Source organism: Lontra canadensis, unplaced genomic scaffold (genome assembly GCF_010015895.1).
Source record: "Lontra canadensis isolate GAN:19392208 unplaced genomic scaffold, GSC_riverotter_1.0 scaffold83, whole genome shotgun sequence".
NCBI classification, from domain to species: domain Eukaryota; kingdom Metazoa; phylum Chordata; class Mammalia; order Carnivora; family Mustelidae; genus Lontra; species Lontra canadensis.
The window spans coordinates 4,928,873-4,948,764 of NW_022631077.1; the positions used below are offsets into that span (position 1 = coordinate 4,928,873).

At 42.6% G+C, this 19,892-nt stretch overlaps 1 protein-coding gene across 7 annotated transcripts in view; it reads left to right on the plus strand.

Moving 5' to 3' along the window:
* Window positions 1–19,892, plus strand: part of CHD7 (chromodomain helicase DNA binding protein 7) — a 187,586-nt gene that overhangs the window by 67,347 nt on the left and 100,347 nt on the right. Inside the window, exon 1 of one of the 7 annotated variants that reach the window (XM_032882618.1) lies at window positions 9,998–10,093. The exons of the other annotated variants lie outside the window; for them this stretch is intronic. Coding sequence (XP_032738509.1) covers window positions 10,070–10,093 — 24 coding nt within the window. The 5' untranslated portion in view covers window positions 9,998–10,069. Of the gene's footprint in view, window positions 1–9,997; window positions 10,094–19,892 lie in introns of those variants that run through there. 7 annotated transcript variants of the gene reach the window in all.

Sequence of the window (19,892 nt, forward strand, 5' to 3'; positions counted from 1 at the left end):
TGTGATTTCAAGTCCCACGTGGGATGTAGAGATTACTTAAAAATAAGTAGATAAATAAACTTTATTTATTTCGTTATTTTTAATGATTTTGTTTATTAGAGAAACTTTATATAAATAAAATAAATATTTATTTTGTTATTTTTAATGATTTTGTTTATTAGAGAGAGAAAGAGCACAAGAGGGTGGAGGGTCAGAGGGAGAAGCAGATCCCCCCTACCCCAGCAGGGAGCCTGATGTGGGAGCCTGATGTGGGACTTGATCCCAGGACTCTAGGATCATGCCCTTGAGTGGAAGGCAGTCACCCAGCCGAGTGAGCCACCCAGGTGTCCCAAACTTTAAAAATAATAAGCCATTATGTGTTAACATCAGTAATATTTTTAAATGAAAAATAACTGTTTTGCAAAACAAAACAAAAAAAGAAAGGCATTGTTCTACATTTTCTCAGATGTTGGATTCTGACATCTGCTGCTGCATAGAGTCTGCATGCGAGTTATGGGCCTTCAGAAGAGTCTGCTTATGCTCGTTTAGAGAGAATGAGAGGGGCAGGCAGATTCCGTCGCACAGACCCCAGAGCCCCAGTCACATTCTCAGAACCACCAGCGTGAAGAGAAGCGTACAGGCTTTGGAGTCTGCAGCTTTTGAGTGAAAACACCACTAACCACTGGCCCTGTGAGCTTGGGCAGGTGACTTAACCTTAGCGCCTTGGTTTGTTTGTTTGTTTTGTTTGTTTTTTTTCCCTAAAATGAGGGTAGACTTGGGTGCCTAGGTGGCTTAGTCGGTTGAGTGCCCAACTCTTTATTTTGGTTCAGGTCATCATCTCAGGGTCCTGGGCTCAAGCCCTGTGTCGGACTCCACGTGCAGCTGGAGTTGACTTGAGATTCTCTCCCTCTCCTCCTCCCCCTGCTCGCTCGCTCGCTCGCTCTCTCTCTGTAAATAAATCAACAAACAGAATCTTAAAGAAGTAAAATGAGGGTAGATTTACCTCCCTAGTTAGAGATGTAGCGAGATTAGCAATAATATCTTTTAATATTTAACATGGTGTCAGAGACATGGTTGGGACACAAAAATTATCATTGGACCAATGCTCAGAATTGCTTGTTGCAACGTTTAAAAAAATCACTTAAACACTTATTGCAGTGTTAACTATTGTCAGAGTTGTTTGCCTTCATTTCCGTGATTTTAGGGAATAGTTACCAGATATTGAGGTTCCCAATAATATTGCCCTTTAGGAGAGACAAACACCTTATTTGGGGTGGGGTGGGGGTTGCTGGGAGCGGCGGGGTAGATGGTGTAGGCAAGCATCTGCCATGGAAGGCACTCGGCAGGAATAAGCACTGTGTGCTTTGGAAATAGCTCCCACTCCACTCTTAGTGGGGTTGAGGTGGGGGGTCTGGGATGGTGAGCTGGGGGAAGTGATGGCTTCAGTGAGATGTGAGGGATCAGTCTGGGTTGAGAGGAGGCTGGGTGAAAGGGGGAGGAGGGAGAAGAGTTTAAGGCTTAGGAAATAGTGCAGAGATGGCGCCCCAATGCCGCAGTGTCATTGAGAAGTAGGGGCTGGGGTGTGGGAGAGGAAGCTGTGTAGTCGCCTTGTGGGCAGGTTCTCTGCCTGTGGGGTGCACTGGGAGCTTTTTGGCAGGGACGTGGCACCATGGGGGTGGGAGGAGAGCAGAGAATGGAATGTGCCTCCGTGCACGGTGGCTGTGGGTGAGAACCATCTAGAAGGACAGTACAGAGCATTGTTTTGTCCTTTTGAAGAGCGTATCTAAAAAAGACTGGTTAAGTGCATTGTCCTTCAAGTTACAGGCAAATCCCTCAGTTTCTGAATAAGTTCTACTGCACAAGACACAGGTATCTCCATTTCACAGATTTTGCTCAGGGAGGGGCAACTCCTGGTAGAATTTAGAATCTGCAATGTTGTGTCCTTAGAATACTTACATTTTGAATACATTTGTGCCCTTTTCATTAATTTGGGCCTGAAATACTGTCCTGGTCAAGGAAACAGAAGCAGAAAATTTTTTTTAAAGAACCTTTAAGGTTGAGGAGATGGGTAATAATTTCTGTGTTCTAATTTTTCCCCAGGAGATTAAAAAAAAATTAACACCAACTAGACAAATCAGTGGTTGTAACTTTTCCAGTTCTCTCTCTTTCCGTGACATCTTTTAAGTATCTTTTAAAAAACAGCCTTTCTGGGAAAATCCTTTCCTGGTGAATTTCAAGTAGAGTGACTATTCTTCTGAAATTCTCTCAGTACACCTAGTAAATACAGAATTCCAGACATGAGCGGAGTAATTGGCAACTACTAAGTAAATTTTATGGAAAATGTGGCTGTGCATCTCAAGCCTCATTTATGCAAATGGTGATCAGAAGTAGAGAAAGGGGCCTTTTTAATAGAGAGTAGATGCATCTCTGTGAATATTACTCTTGACATACTTTCGTACCCCCATAGATATCTAGTGGAGATGGGGAGCGCAAAAATATATCTAAGGAAAACCCAGCTTTGACCTAAGTGGCATTCAGGGGCTGTTCTAAGTGTAACCATGTTCAGAGAACAGGCAGCCATAGTTAAGACCTCGGTGGAAAAGCCTACCCCACCATGCTCCGCAGAGGTAAGGGAAGTCCGGGGAGTTGTTGCTTTCCCCATGTGCTGGTGGCTTGCTGGTTATTTCTTCACGATACCTTGGTTACAGTAAGCCATCTGTCCTTGACTGCCCTTGGCTTTACTGGTGGATCTGGTGCTCTCAGCGGCCTGTTGTTTTTCGGTGAAGGGTGTTAGGTATTTCTTCTGTTGCAATTTGTGTATGCTGCAGCTTAATGAGAACCTCCCTGCGTCTTCGCTCAGCAGAGCTGGTTTATCCCAGAGGTCAGAGATTCAGTGGGTTAAAATGGAAAATACCAAGTGTAGAGTTAAAGCAAAGGAAAAAAATCTGCCCTATCTGTCCTTTCACCCCACTGTCTGAAAGCAGGAAGTGAGCTGCATACTAAACGGTAGCCTTGTCTCCTAGTGGCTTTTATTTTGTAAAAGGGTATTGTTTTCTGTGAGTGTCAAAAATATTGTAGGTAACAAGGAGTTAGTGTTTTAAATTACTTTTGAAGCCCGGATAGTAACCATTGGCTAAGTGTCCTAAGCAGCCTACGAATTTTTTTAACCTTTAAGAAGCCATGTTTAGGTACTGCATTTCAATCTTATATCTTGTTGTTTTCATTCAATTCCATTAAAGAAATATTTATTGAGGGTTATGTGCTAAGCACTCTATGAAGGACAGAGGTTGGCAATGTGGGAAAAGGCAGGGAGGAGATAAAGGCCTTCACTGAAATGATAGGGAGTTCTGTCTTTTAGGTAACAAATGCTGTCATTTCTTCAGGTACCGCCTGGGTTCTAGACCAGTGCTGTCCCATGGCAATGTGGTAGGAGTTGCAGATGTAAAGGACATGTGTTGTTTTAAATTCTCTGATAGTTACATTGAAAAAAAAAAAAGAACTAGTAAAATTAATTTTAGTAATATGTTTAATTAACCCAGTATATCTAAGGTTAAGGTATTCCAACACATAGTCAGTAAAAAATTACTAATTAGATATTTAAACAAGTACTTGAAATCTAGTCTAGCATGTATTTTCCACACATTTCTCGTTGTAGCCCACCTGTGCTTGTCTCTCCATCAGAGTTAGACCCAGAGCCCAGTGCGGCTGGTGGCTGCCGGACGGAGGAGTGTAGATAGAGCTGGACTCTTTCAGCTGCAGTTGCTTTGAGTTCTTTTTGAAAACAAGTCAGATATAGATAAGTCTGTGCACATACAAATGCATTTTAAACTGTTTAATTATGACAGTAAACTTCAACGTAGGTGTTAGCACCCTCATTGTGCTTTCTTGTGAGTTTCTCTGAAAGTGGATTATAACCATTTCCAAGATTCTAGTTTCAAGTGGTTTTTGGATACTTGTAGTAGTTATTCTCCTCTCCCCGCCCCGGCCCCCCTCAGGATCTCCCTTTGCCTCACCGTCACTAATGCTTATTTATGAAATTGGTTCTCCAAGGATAAGGGAGTAAGCCATCATCTTTACTCTTACACATGCCTCCCTTTCCGTTCACCTTTTTCTTCTCTGATGCTTTTTTCTTTTTCCTCTTAGCAATCACTCAGAAAGGCCATTTCTGGCCCTGCAGAGCAATAGTTAGCTGGGGAAGGAAAATTGGGAAGTGAGTCAGGAGGACAATTAGGAGAAAAGCATTGCTAGACCTAACTTGGGGAATTTACCTTAATCTTCACATCTTAATATTATTCTCCGTTTGCTGTAGTTAGAGCTGTCAATCTATTGGTAGTCTCTAAGAAACCCCAGAGAGAGGGCCCTTGCTCTTCCTTTGTTACTGAATAGAGTTCCTTTATCAGTGAAGGAAGCCCTCAGCAAACTTGTGCTTTTGCCTTGCAAAACTTAAGTAGGTGAGGCTGCATCACGTGGGTGAGGTTTCATGTACACACACAGACACACACACACACACACACACAATATATTTATTTTATTATTATTATTATTTTTGCCTTAGTGTGAAAAACACAGGAGAGCCTTCTAGGGACTGGGGCATACACTAAGAGTGGTGCTAGTGGAGAAGTTGAAGGAAGCTGGAAAAGTGCAGAGAGGTTGGCACCATTTAAAAAAGTCAAAAGTGAACAGAGATACAGAGACACTCATTATCCTGCTTGCTTTTTTCCTGATTTGATTGGATGGTGAGAGAGATGGCCAGGTCTTATTTAAAAGAGTGAATTTATTTATTTATTTATTTATTTATGAAGGAAGGAGAGAAGGCACATGCATGCACAAGCGGGGGTGGGGCACGCGGCAGAGGGAGTGGGGCAGGCAGGCTCCTTGAGAAGTTTAGAGCCCGCTGTGGGGCTCCATCTCAGTGTCACAACCTTGACATTATGACCTGAGCGGAAACCGAGTCCAACCCTTAACTGAGCCACACAGGGGCCCCTCCCTATGTCTTATTTTAATGATTGCATTAAAATCATCACCCGGCCAGTTATTTAAAGGGAACATGCTATTTTTTTTTTTTTAAAGATTTTATTTATTTTTTTGACAGAGAGATCACACGTAGGCAGAGAGGCAGGCAGAGAGAGAGAGAGGGGGAAGCAGGCTCCCTCCTGAGCAGCGAGCCCGATGAGGGGCTCGATCCCAGGACCCTGAGATCATGGCCTGAGCCGAAGGCAGAGGCCTAACCCACTGAGCCACCCAGGCGCCCGGAACATGCCATTTTGATTCCCCTGTTTGAAGAGCATGTATCTTTCTGCTTTATAGTACGTTCAGCCTGTTTTCTGCTGTCTTCTATGTTTAATTTAATTCTAGGTAAGTCTTACCACCAATTTCAGGAGAATTCTTAGATTTTCGCTAACAGTGAAGGCAGAAAAATTTTTTGTTTTAATTTGAAGTAAGAGGTATTAACCTTGAGAGTGGTGGTGTTTGTTTTGGGCAGGGGCAGAGAGTGGGGAGGGTATCGAGTATGTTGTGTTGTTGGAAGCCTTGCTGAGAGTTTCATGAATGGCATTCTAACTAGCTTGTGCCCTTCCTGTCTCTTCATGGGCAGGCTGAAGCAGGTTTGTACCTCTGGGGTATGAGCCATTTGGTGGGCTGTGGAGTCCCTGCTTCTTGCTTATTGGGACGGGGGGTGGAGGGAGGGCTGGGAGCACGGCAGTGTGGATTTCTCAGCTAGTGAATAGTTTCTCATCGTTTCCCCGAAAAAATTTTTTGGAAGTTATTATTTCTGAACTTTTTAATGAAGGAGGCATGCGTGGACTTGAAGTTCTTATTGAATATAGGAATATTTGAAAGTCAAGTTCAGTTTTTAGATCACGCATCTTTCTGGGCTCTTATAGTTTAAACATTCTCTAAGTTAAAAAAGCAATCATATAAAACTGTAGGATTAGTCAGTTATGATATGTTTGTTTTCACTGTTGATGTTACAACCAGCTCTAAATGTCAGTGTAAAGAGATGGCTAAAGTTTAATACCACTATGGAGGTTGACAGAAACGGACAGTGGGGACTAATGGAGAATTTACTGTAGTCTTGACATTTCAGTGTTACTCTCCATTCTCTGTATTCGTAGCTGTAAATCTATAGATAATCTGTCAGTAACCACAGGCAGAAGTGGAACTGGGGCAGTCACCAAGTAGGATGTGCTGACGTTGCTTTAAATCGGTCCATTACTAAGCTAACTCCATTTCTGGCTGCTCAAATATCGCAAAGACATTTTCACAAAGAGAGCTGTTGAAATGCATGGAGGCATACCGTGGATTAAAGGAGACAAGTGAGGGTTCTTTAGGGAAAAAGTTTGATGATTTAGAAGGAGTTAAGTAGTATTTCATTTTTATCAGCTATTCCTCTGGATGCTTTCCCCTTTCACTTCAGCTGCATTCTCTTAAACAACGGGGACTGTTGACACACACACATACACACCCACCATGCTGGGGTCTGATGTGAAAGCAGCGTTGGTGGTCCGGGTCTTATATCTCACTTATCATTCAATCGGGTGTCCCTCCTAACCTGGCAACAGTGGTAGAAGACAACTGAAGGAAAGAAATACTCCAGAGCCTGATTTAGGAGAAGGTCTGTCCTTTGAGCTGAGCTTAAAGCTCACACCTTTTGTGTTTGCAAGAAAGTTAAAAACCAAGATATATAAATAAATATTCTTGGTGAAAGGAAGAGGCAAAAGAGAACAAAAAACTAAAACCGGGCAAGCATAGAGCAAAAATATGCCAGATTATAGGATCAGTTTTAAAGTTTCCCTCACTGAAGACTTAAGTAAGAATCCCTTTTTTAAAAAAAGGATTATTTATTTGAAAGAGAGAGTGGGGGAGAGAGTGTATGTCAGTGGGAGGGTGGTGGTGCGTGAGGGGAAGGGCAAAGGGAGAGGGAGAGAGAATCCCAAGCAGACTCCTAGCCAAGTGTGGAGCCTGGTGCAGAACCTGATCCCATGACTCCAAGATCACCTCCCTAGCCGAAGCCAAGAGTCAGAAGCTCAACTGACTGCACCACCCAGGTGCCCCTTGAGTGAGAAATCTTTTAATGCCATGCTGTGTTGGATGCTAGAGGAAGATTTCAGATTAAATATGAATTTGGCTTTGAGAGTGAGTTAATGGGAAGAGGTGTTCTGTTTACTTGCTGCATTTCGCGTCTCCCGTGTCATGTCTGGAAGACTGGGTGCCTCTGCAGCTCTGTCCAGTGGGTCGCATGCTGGTCAGTCGGCCAGGGAGCTGCGGTTTCCACTGCCGGTCGAGGTGCTGGCAATCAGGAGTGCAGACCTGTGCAGACCGCTGGCTTTACCCGCGTGGGAATGGCTCCCAAAGCTTACTCTTCCCGTTTTTGCCTCATCAGAAAATTGGGTACTTGGTGTTCCTAAACTTGTTTCCTTAGGATAACAAGTACCAGTTGCTTCAGATCATTGTGGGGGCTAAATGAGATAGTGGCTGTCAAGTTTTTAGTACAGTGTGTGGTGTGTGGTAAGTCTCTGATGAAAGTTAAGTATTTTATTATAACTATTGCTAATGTGGTGTGTTGACATGTGCTCTTGGAATTTCTCCCCCACTTTCAACTTCTCACCTCAAAGTAGAAAAGCTTGCCCTTATTTTGTGAAACAGAACATTATTAGATTAATGGCTTAAAAATGAGTTTATTGGAATCCTATAAAGCAAACAGGAATTCATAATATTTTGGGGGTTGGTTGGAAATCGCTGTCATATTACATTTCTTTTTCATTTACTCTCTAGGAAATGGGGTACTATATATAAAATACCAGCTTTCTCAGTGTTTAATTTCTTCCCACTTTTAACCAAGGTGAAATCATCTCTTAGATTTGGGAATTTGAAGTGTCGGAGGTTAAGTTGACATCCTGTTAAATCTTAGGAAGGTTAACTAGTATTTCCTCTAGCATCCAAGAATTACACACTCCTTTATATAGTAAGTCTTGACTTTATCAAATGTAAACTTACAACTGTTAACCACAATATGGTGATTCATTGTACCCCATTGTTTTTACCAGCATCTTCCTGTATTTCCATGCTGTATTCCCCTATATCTGTGATGACATCTTCCTGTTCCTGTGGAACAGTGCCAGTGGCGGTTTGGAACTCCGCTGGTTTGTGAGGGCCATACCACTTACGATATTTTTAATGTTTCTTTATCCTAATCTGGTTTTTTTTTTTCTTTAAAATGTAACTTCATTGTTTCAAAGTGAGACAGTCACAAAAGGGAAAAAAGAGGAAAAAAAAGAATCATTGCAGTTTGTTGATTGAATAGCAACATTTTTTAAAAAGTGGTCAAAGAAGGTGGTTCACATTTTTTTAGTATGTGGGGTTTGCAATTTGGGGAACGTTTGTTGTACAACTCAATACTGTTGCCACTTTAAAAAAAAATTATTTGGCGAGAGAGTGTATGGGGGTAGGGGGAGAGGGAGAGAGAATCCACAAGCAGACTCCTGCTGAGTGTGAGTCCCCTGTGGGCTCCATCCCAGGACCCTGACAGCTTGACCTGAGCCAAAGCCAAGAGTTGGCTACTTAACCAAGAGTTGGCCTCCTGAGCCACCCAGAAGTTTACTGTTTAGAGCTATAGAATTTTAGAGCTGGATAGGAGAGCCATGTGATTTAGGAAAGATCACATATCTTTCTTCCATTTGAATGCAAGGGAAAGGACCTTTTTGCTTTTCATCTTCCAACTTCATACACTATGGTTTTTTCTTTTTATAAAAATATTGAGGAATTTCTGGGTGGCTCAGTGGGTTAAGCACCTGCCTTTGGCTTAGGTCATGATATCAGTGTCCTGGGCTCGAGCCCCGCATTGGGCTCCCTGCTCAGCAGAGAGCCTGCTTCTCCCTCTGCCTGCTACTCTGCCTACTTGTGCTTGCTCTCTCTGTGTCAAATAAATAAATCTTTAAAAGAAAAAATATTGAAGAAGAACAGCATTAAAAAAAGTAGATGGAAAACCTGTTGGTTATCAAATATCCATCAGATGTGTGTTTACAAAATATCATGTATAATGTTTGTATATATTTATTGAACTATAATCTACGTATACTCTATGAATATTTGAAATGCTCCCTTCGTATTAAGGAAACACTGTAGAGTGGTTGCCGTCCAGCCCTGGTGTATACTTTCATCTAATTCAAGATTTAACACCTCTTCAATATACTTAACTGTGTACAGAAGTTTGTCAGAAAGTATCTAGTACTTTCCAAGTTATTTTTCAGAAAAAGTTTGCCACTTGTTCTTTGATATCACACTAATAATGTGTTTGTAGAAACTATGTGAGCTTGTACTGTTGTGAACGTTCCTGTGATGACCAGAATGTTCTGTATTTGCTCTGTCCTATATGGTAGTTACTCACCAGCAGTGGCTGTTGGGCACCTGAAGTGAGGCTCATGAGAGTGAAGGACTGAGCGTTTAGTTCTTTTTAATTTTAGTTAATGTAAAGTTAGCCGTATGTAGCTAGTGACATACATATCTGACATCTCAGCCATAACAAATTCTTTAGATTACCAGGAAATAAGGTGTAGGGCACAACTAGAACCAGAACAGTTTTTTTTTTGTCACCTGTGTCCCTACTCTTTTAATCTCTCACCTCTTACCAGGTGGCCTTAAAGCATGGGCACCCTGTATCTTTTGGCCCTGTTAGATGGTGATAGAATGTAGTGATTCATACGTGGTAACGCGGACGCAATGCCCATTGTTATTTTTGGAATAAATCCTTGCTGTCTATCAGCCAGTTGTTGCTAAACATGGCATACTATTTTAAGTAGTGTGAATAGAGTATCTTAGTTTAAAAAATATAAGTAATATTTCAGAAAGTTATTATTTAATTTTTTTGCCAAAGAAGTCTTAGCCATAAATGGTTTGTATGAAACATTTATTATTTGGTTTTGTAAGTTAGAAGCTATCACAGTTGATGAAATTTTTTTTTTTTTTTCTTCCCTTGAAAAAGATTTCTCACAATGTGATACTAGATTCAGTCTCCCTGTTCCTGGAAGAAAAACTTCAAAGTGTTTTCTCCAGTGCTTATGGCTGACAGCTATATCTTGCTTATTGGTCCCTTATGATACACTTCTCATATTTCGAGGTGGGTGTATATCTTTTTTTTTTTTTTTTTTTTTAAAGTAATCTCGGCACCTGTGTGGGGCTCGAATTCACAACCTCGAGTTCAAGAGTTGCATGCTCTACTGACTCAGCTGGCCAGGTACCCCTGTGTGGCTGTCTTTTGAGCAGAATGTGCTAGTGTTTATTTAGCATTGAAGACAAGTAGAGAAACATTAGTTGTTATAAGATGTTACTTTAGGGTAAATTAGTCGTGTACTAAGGTTGATCTTGTCCCCAAGTGGCAGAGGTTAAATGAAATAATAGAAATTTGCATTATACTCCTTAGTTGATAGTTTTCCAAAAAGGACTGGAGGGTGGCCGGAGATTGAGAGAGTTGGTGTGAGGGTGAGAGAGAGAGAGAGAGAGAGAGAGAGAGAGTGTGTCTGTGAAATAGAGACAAGAAATTGGGTCCTGGAAATATAAAGACAAGGAAATACCCTTATTTTTGCCTGGACTTAGCACCACGTTATATTCTGAGCTTCCTGATTAGTGTACAAAGGGAAACATGGCAAGATGTGTAATTCTTATCAAAAAGAAAGAAATATTTTTTTCTTCTCAGAAGGATGTTTTTTTCCTCACTTCACATCCTAAAAGGAATTTTGTGTGGTATGTTTTCTATGTGTAGGAGATATTAGCTGACATTACAGATAAGTTTCTTAGCTAGGGGTTGTTCTATAACAAATATAGAAATAGTTGTTTCCCTTCATGCTAGTTTCTATCATGCCCCTTAATAATCCTGTCTGAGAGTGACAATGAGGGCTACATGGTGACAGCTGTCTTGCGAGGGTTACATTGATCTGACCTAGGCAGCACATCTCAGAGATCCTGCTTGGTAACTCAAGTGGACTTACACTGCCAAACATGGATGGGTTGCATATCTTAGGCAATCTCCCCTAGATTTTTGTTCTTTTAATTAGGTCATGAATAGAACCTTGACAGAAGATGATTTGACAGATTCTTCAGGTCATCAAGAATCTAAATTGTTGTGACTATATTAAATGCCACTGAATTGTTTACTTTAAAGTGGCTTATTTTATGTCTTTTATGTGAAACTCAACTCAATAATAATTTTAAAAAAGAGGCTTTAGTTTTCTGTCTTATCGGTGGAGAGTAGACCCTCTTCTTTGGAAACCAGATAAGAGGGTTGTAGGGCGAACGTTTCGTTTTAAAAGTTGAATTCCTCACATGCATTGGTACCTGGGTGGAAATCTCTCACCTTCTCATGGTACTTGGGGGGTCATAACAATGATTGTAGGTAGATCCAGTATTTCCCCTAGAAAGGAGTTCAGTGCTTTATTAAACAATTAGTCAGAATTCCAGAGTAGCTCTGTCCAGCGGAGTTTTCTGGTATGATGCAAATGTCCTCTATACTGCCCATTATGACAAGATGTGTTAGCACTTGTGGTCATGAAGACTGAAAATGTGGCTAGTGTGACAAAGCAATCACATTTTAAATTTTATTTAATCTGAACCAATTTAAATGTAAACAGCTACATTTGCCTACTGACTACATATTGGACAGTGCAGTTTTAGTCATATTTGATAGAGCAGTAGTACTTAAAATCTTTTGTCCCCTAAGAGAATTTTGAAAAATTAAAAAAAATTTTTCGTTTTTGTTTTTCAGTTAGGATACATGCATTAAAATTCTTGTGTCACCATCATTTCACTGAATGGGCATTTGTGTCCTTTCTTCACACCTCTTTCAGAGGAAAGCATTCTCAAATCGCCATTTGATTGGTGCCCCAGAGGGTTTTATAACTCAGGGCGATGTACTATAATAAGGTTTGGAATAAATGAAAGGCATTTTGGTAAAAAGAAGTGATTGTAAAACGGAAGACGGAAAAGGAGAAGCAGGAGAAGGCCGGTTGTTTTTCTTAGAATGTGTGTGTTCCTTAGGAAACTGGAAAGTGACCCCTCAAAATTCTCCTTGGCCCTCAGAAATACCTCAGAGCTCTCCAGGCTCGCACTCATCCTGGTTCAAAGACCACAGGAATGTCAGTATGATGTGGTGCTCTTAGTTTCTTCTGCACACCAGTGTCATCGAATGTTATCTAATCAGAGACGCCCAAGCTCCTGGTGTGGGCCTCACGGTCCCTACTCCGAAGCAGTTCAGTAGGGACTCGGATGTGTGTCCAAGGCTGAGGAGGCCTGCTTTTAAATACAGTGGGGATAGTTGTGGCCCCAAAACACTCGAGAGCAGGTTTTGCCACCTGTCAAAAATCCCAAGTAACTTTTCTGTAGATTGTTGAGTCGCCTGGTCTGCTAGTACATTCACTGGGATGAGTTCGGTAACTGAACAAGTTGGCTTTTGCAGGACACTATGTAGTTGAGAAAGGAGCGTGGTTGCCCTGGTGGGGCTTGGAAGGTGGTGGTTCTTGCTGGGGTCGTTGTTTCTTCGCTTCTTTCCTTCACCACACGTTCAGTGACAGATGCATATGCAATAAGTGCTGAAAACATGAAGATGAACAGTACCTTGTCCTTGTCTCTGAGCTCGCCTGTAGCTGGGACTGAGGGGTTAAGCGTGTGTCTGTATCACCATATAGTAAATGCTGGTAAAGAGGGAGTACTCTTTAGGTACGGTAATGGCACGAAGAGAGACCGTTTTGTTTGGGTTAGGGCTTTACTTTGGAAATTTAGCTTTGGAAATCTAGAACATGTAGACATTCAGAGTTGATTAGAATCTTTGCAGTTGACCCAGTTTAACAAGATGGTACTTGGGTGTGTGAAGACTGTGGAGGCCACGCAGAGCTTTACATTATTTACAGTATGCACAGTTTCCACTGTTGCCTCTTTTTGCTGTCAGCGTACATTGAAGTCCAGATTCATAGTGCAGGGGGAACAAAGGTTGATTTCCTTGAGTTTTACTTTATTTAGGACTTTCATCCAGCCTCTTCTGTACCTCTGCCACATAACGGAGCTCCCCTTTGGTTGAATTTTCCTTGATCCCTTGTATCCTTTGGTCCTTGTTAGCTAAATGGCTAAATGAATGTCCTTTGGGTTCTTAGCAGACTATACCTTTCCTGTTAATACCTTCTTTTTTTTTTTTTTAACCTTCTTTCTTTTTATTAGGTTTGATAAAATTTATTATTGTGCAACTTTTTATTTACTTTATTTTTCTTGAATGCATTTGGCTCTTAGGGTTTCCAAAACTCATATAGGTGCCTTTTCACTGTTCTTTTAGGAGATGTTTTCTTTGGTAGATGTTTCTCTCATCTATATGTTTTTATCAATTGAACAACGCTCAACAAATATTTATTACTGCTTGTTCTGTACTGGGGGTTGTTCTAGGCATAGCTATGAGCATAGCAGTGATCATGAAGCTAACATTCTACTGAGAGAGGCAACCAGCCAGCTAACTTCAAAATGTGTGTGTGTGTGTGTGTGTGTGTGTGTGTGTAATATTAAATGCTATTAATTATGAAGAAAAATAGAACTGAATGAAGGGATCGTGAACTATAGAGAGTGATATTGTAGATAAGTTGGTTGAGGAATGCCTCCTTGGGAGGTAACACTGAGCAGAAAACCTGAATAATGTAGAGGGAGTAAGCAAGTTATACAAACATCTGAGGGAAGTGAGTATGGCCTGTGCAAATGCCCTGAAGCAGGAGTGTGCTTGGTATGTTTGAAGGGCAGCAAAGAGGCCAGTGTGTTTGGAGTATAGTGAGTGAAAGAGTGGTAGGAGTTTCGGTTACAGGAGTAACTGGGGGTTGGATCAAGTAGGGTATTGTAAGCCATATTATATGGAGTTAGAATTTTCTTGTGAGTGAGTTGGAAAGTTATTGAGTTCTGAGCACAGTGTGATACAATGTATTGTGTATTTTAGCAGGCTCACTGCTCTTTATGAGGACTGGATAGGGCCAGTGTGGTAGCGCAAGGGGACAGTTGATCAGGCAAGATACAATGGTGGCTTAAATTAGGGTTGTGGTAGTAGGAAGTGAGAACAGATTTCATGTAGTACTGATAGGATTTACTGATGGTTTGGAAACGGGGTTTGAGAGAATGAGAGACATCAGGTTTTCAGCTTGAGTAGTTAGGAGATCAGGAATACTGAGAGAAGCAGGTTAGGGCAGAAAACTCACATTTCACTCAGACATGTTAATTTGGAGCTGCTTACTAATGAGACTCAAGTAGAGGTTTCAGATGGGCAGTTGTGTAAGGGAATTTAGAATTTAGGGGAGGAATTAGAGTTGTCATTATATAGATGGCATTTTCTGCCATAAGCCTGGACCATGTTATCTAGAGTGGATGGGTAAGAGAGAAATGTGAGGAGAGGACCCTTGTGCAGTACCTTATTTCATACTCTACACCAGGAGATCCAGGACAGTATGACGAGAAGAGTAGTCAGGAAGGTGGAATAGCACCGGGGTGCATGTCCTGGAACCAAGTGGGGAAAGGGTTGCAGGAAGTGAGGGAGTCATCAGTTATGTCAGGTGAGGCTGAATAAGATGAGGACAGAATCTTACCTGTCTCAGTCTTTATTTTAAAGATTTTATTTTTAAGAAGACTCTATACCCAGTGCGGGGCTTGAACCTATAGCCCTGAGATAAAGAGTTGTGTGCTCTTCCAGCTGAGCCAACCAGATGCCCTGTACCTGTCTCAGTTTTAGAGGCCCACCTTTTTCATATTCTCATATGCTTCCATACAGCATACTGAATTAATTCTTCTTTTGTTGTTGAATTTTAATAGAAGTCTGCCTCTGAGTGGTAGTTCACTGAGAGGTCGTTATAATAGCACTTAGCATCTACCATGTACTAGGTGGTATTGGCTCCTGAGACACAAAGATGAATAAGAAAATCCCTTCTAAACTTCTCAGACTTGTAACCTTGGAAGAGAATGTATGTGCATTTTTTAGGGCAATGCTCGGCACAGTGAATGTGAATATTGAATGAATAGCGTATAAAAGCTAACGATAAAATGGTTACAGTTCATTGGTGGCAAGACTAGGATTAGATTGACTTTCAGTTTCTATTCTTTCTTCTAGTGGACATCATTTTTTTTTTAAAGATTTATTTATTTATTTTAGAGATAGAGAATATCAAGCAGAGAGAATATCAAGATACTTAACCGACTGAGCCACGCAGGCGCCCCAGTGGACCATCTTTAAATGTGAAAAATAGCCATCTTAAAGCTTATGAAAATATTTATGGGAGGTTTTCTGCTTAAAAAACAGCATTGCTGCACTTCCAAGGTACCACACATTAGTAGAAAGCTTTCAGTCAAGATGAGAAATCAGATTCCCATGACGCTCTTGGATAAGGGATCATACCAGTTTTTGTGCATTGCTTGTCCCACTTTCCTGTTGTATTCTTTCACTAAAAGTGAAGGAGAATGAATGTGGCAGGGTGGGGGGGGCAGTTTGGGGAGGGCCGTTTATGGTATTGCTTGAATTGGCAAGCTAAGCATTTCTTTTAAATTCTTTTAAAAGCATTTCTTTCATCTTTAAAATGGATGTAAATTTTGCAATCCACTTAAGTATATCCTGTTTGCTTAGCTGTTTGGTTGTTTAACACCCCCGGCCCCTCCCCCCCATCCCCAGCTGCGCCCCACCCCCCCAAGGAAATATGTGCTTTTTTGGTTGCTTTGAATCCCTGTTGGTTTACTTGCCATGTGGTCTTGGGGAAGTGCTTATGTTGGTGGTTTCATAATATTTTTACTTCACAACCTTGTAATCAGACTTTTTTTTTTTTTTTTTAAGTTTAGATGCATGTCTCAGTTGTGTGGAGTTAGTAAAATCTTTAGAAGCCCTTGGCCAGGGCTGATAGAGAGCATCTGCCTGGTAATTCCTCTTGAGTACTGGGGTATCCCGGTTTCCCTTCGGTAAGAAATGTGAGGTTCTGCCTAGACTCATCTGGATAAGGAATGAGAACTCCCTTCTTTGACCTTCCAGATACCATGGGAGGGGGCCTGTCTCCCCTTTTTAGTCAGTTCTTCACCAGACCTCCCGGTCTTCACCAGTCTTGTATCTTCATGGACTCTCTGTGCAGGTTATCTCAGAAAGTTCCTCCTCCTTCTCCTCCTCCTCTTTTTTTTTTTTTTTTTTTTAAGATTTTATTTATTTGAGAGAACATGAGTGGGGATTGGGGGCAAGTAAAGCCTGACGGGTTCAATCTCAAGACCTTAGGATCAAGATCTGAGCCGAAGCCAGACGCTTAACTGACTGAGGCACCCAGGTGCCCCTCAAAAAGTTCCTTCTTAAAAAACAACCAAAGCCCTGTCTTCTTCTAGATACAGCCCTTGCTTTCTTCTCCCCAGGCACAGTGAACTGATAATCAGTTCTTTCAGACCTTCTCACCTCCGGGCTTTTGGCCCAGAATAGTCACCTGCAGTTTAGAAATGGCTTCTTCTGCAAAGCCTGTTCTTACCTCCCCAGCGTGGGCTCTCTACTGTTCCTCTGTGCCCCCACAGTGGGTCATGTCCTCCCCATGTTGTGATCCTTCATCTTGGGAAGGCAGTACAGCACAGTGTTGGACAGTGTGGCCTTGGAGTCCTGGTTCTCTCCCTTATGAGCTGTGTGATCTTGGGTGAACTGCATAGCTTCTCTGGGCCTCAGTTTCTTATCTCTAAAATGAGACTTCTACTAGAACCTGTTTAATCCTGTTGTCAGGAAGATGAAGTGAGGTAATACATGTAGTGTGCTCACAGTTGTAGCTGGCTACATAGAGTGTCTGTAAAGTCCGACTGCTGTCCATGTCACATTGTAATATTATCACTGCTACTGTAATATTTTTACTGAAATACTCTGTCCCCTCCTGTGTATTCCGAGCTGAGTGAGATCAGGGTTTCTTTCTGGCATCTTCTTTTGTACCCTCAGTGCATGGCACATGCATTCTGAGGGTGTTTGTCCAGTATGGTACGCTGTGGCAGGTGTGGGAGAGAAGAGGTCTGGGAGCTATGGGGAGAATGACATTCAGGAACCCCCTGTGGAGGAGACACCTCCTGGGCTGTGTTGTGTCTGATGGGTGGAAGCCAGCTGGGCCTGAAGGTCAGCGGGCAGCTGCTCCGAGGGCTCTGGGGAGGGTACATGGGGAAGGTGAGGCTGCACGCGTGGGGCCAGCAAAGAAGCTGAGCAGTGCCCCAGGCAGTGCTGTCCAGGGGGACAGGATGTGAGCCACATGTGTCATGTAAAATTGTCTAGTCACATTAAAAAAAAAAAACAGTGAAAATGATTTTATAATATTTCCAAAATATTTTTTCAGCATGTAATATTTGTATATTCTTTCAACAAATACTATTTAATACACAAATCTGAATGAGATAGAGGTCGTTTCCTTTTGCTGTTGCTGCTGTTTGAACTCTTTCAGCCCTGGTGTCGTTTTACCCCTCTCGGGGCAGACCTGCCACATCCCAAGTGCTTGGTAGCTGCTGTCTGCCACGGGGGGCGGCGGCTGGCCTCAGCATCAGGAGGACTGGGTTGAGAGGTAATGGGTCTGGAACTGAGACAGCAGCAGTGTGCATGGAGAGGTTGAGGAGGGGGAGTAGGACTACCATGATGCCCTCTTGGGTACTCTGTGAGCGGTGGCTAAACCGCTGGGCTGAAGAATTCAGGAAAAAGAACATGAGATTTTTTTGTTTGTTTTTAGGAATCGAGGGGCAGGAGGTTAGGATGGTGAGTTAGGTTTTGGGACGGAGGTTTAGAGTAGGACCTTGGACTCCGTGGCTCAGGAGCTTCATCTGGGGCTGTGTGATCTTGGGGCCTGGCAGGTGGAACGGGAGCTCTGCGGCACACCCAGCACCCGCTCCCTGGGCCAGCCATTTCCCCCTCTGCCCACCGCCCATTCAGGTGTTCTCTCTGGTTCTCCCCTGTCTCCCTGGCTCAAGGACTCCCTTCGAGGACTTCAAGGGAATCAGCCCCACACCCCCACCAGTAGATGGGTTGTGGTCAGAGCCAGCAGGAGAAGCATATATGTGTCAAAATTTGCAAACATGTTTCAACCTTCCATCTAAAATGACTGAAGTATTTTGCAGTTTGTAAGCCATTAGAATTTTAAAGTATATTTTAAAATGTACACACTCTTAAATTCTAAGCTATTTTTGATACAAAATATAGTAGTTCAGCAATTCCTAGAAAAGGTACCATTTTCATTTTTAGAGGTCAAACTCTGAGAATTTTCTAGGTCTCTTTCCAGGGAGTGCTTCTGTTGGGCACTGTCTCTGTGGGAATGAGATAAGTGATCGCATTGAGTTCACAGTAGAGAGGCAGTGCTTGTCGTCTGTTGAGTCTTCCTTAGGATAGTCAGAGGTGAGGTGATGATCTCACCCATCCATCCGTCCATTCGTTCATTCATTCGTCAGTGAACGTTGTGCATTAACGACGTGCCAGTCACTGTGAGGTCGTAGAGGTATAAAAACAAGCTATTCTCCCTTTAAAAAAGCGCCAGTTACACAGGAATGTAACTGCAATGAAGAGAGAGAAATGCAGACTTGTATGGGATTAGGTACTTAATTATTTCAGGGCCAGGAAGAAAAGGGATGGTTGAATAAGGGAAAAAGAGTGCTGGAGAAGTTTGTGCAGACAGAACCCAGGCCCTGCTGAAGGATCACAGACGTTTCAGCCTTGCCTTGGACCAGTCAGTCCAGTGTACATTATGTGTGCCCGCACTCTTTAGGTCCACAGTGGCCAAAGGCATTCTTCTGGGTACCATGGAGGTGCAGCAGCTCAGAGGTGCGATGGTGGAGGGCACACGCGTGTGGTTAAGGCAGAGGGCGGGGGAGGATGGCTGTGTAACATCCGAGTGAGGCTCAGGGAGACTCTGACATTTACTCCATGGTTGCTCAGCCTGTGGTATGTGTCAGTCTCCGCTTTAGGTGTTAGGGACACACGCACATGTACGCGCACACATGCACACACTGTGTATACATAGAAACAGGAGCATAACTTGCTTTCCTTTGGGGCTATAGTGCAGAGGGCTAGAAGGATCTCACAGTAAGTAGTCAAGCAACGTGGTAAGTAGTACTTCGCCTTGGAAGAGTGTTTGATCAGGCCTCAGGAGGAGATTATGTTTAGTTGTATTTCGAAGATTGAGTAGGTATGGGCATTCCAGGCAGGGGGGTGACATGTCCACAGGCACTAAGTTGGGAGAGAGCAAAGTGTGTTATGTGACTGCATTTGTTAGCCTGTGCCGGCTAATGTGTTAGGTGCAGAGAAGCAGAAGGGTTGGGAAAGATGGGGCCGGCAAGGACCCTGGCCAGCCACACGGGGAGTCTCTTTTAAATGCCGTTGGTGGGGATCGTTGACAAATTGTATGAGCAAAGCAGCACAGGTAGTCTGTGTTTTCGAACGACCTCTCTACCCCCATCCAGAGAGCACATGGAAGAAGACGAGCCCAGCGGCAGGAGGACTGGGAAGGAGAAGTGTGGGTAGGGTCCAGTGAGGGAGAGGGACAGACAAGGTTGGGTGAGTGGGAGTCATAGTGACAGTAACCAAGATAGGAAAGCAAGCTGGTGGAATAAAGTGTGTTGGATTTGGGCTGCTGATTTGAAGGTGCTGAAGGAAAATCAAGTCTCAGGTAGAATCAAGTGTCTGGATTTGCTGCAAATGAGGGAGGAAGGGTCAGTGACGAGGTGTAAGGTAGAATACTGGTGCGGTAGCACAGAGGTTTCTCTTCTCCAACTTTGATTTTTTTGAAAAATTTTAAAGCTATAGAAAAGTTGAAGGAATAATGCAATGAGCTCCTGTTTGTCCTTTCCCTAAAATTGCCAAGTATTAGCACTGTCTTATATTTGTGTTAGTCTGTTACTGCCTAAACCATCCTGAAGGAAGCCAAGGGAGATAGCCATGGAGG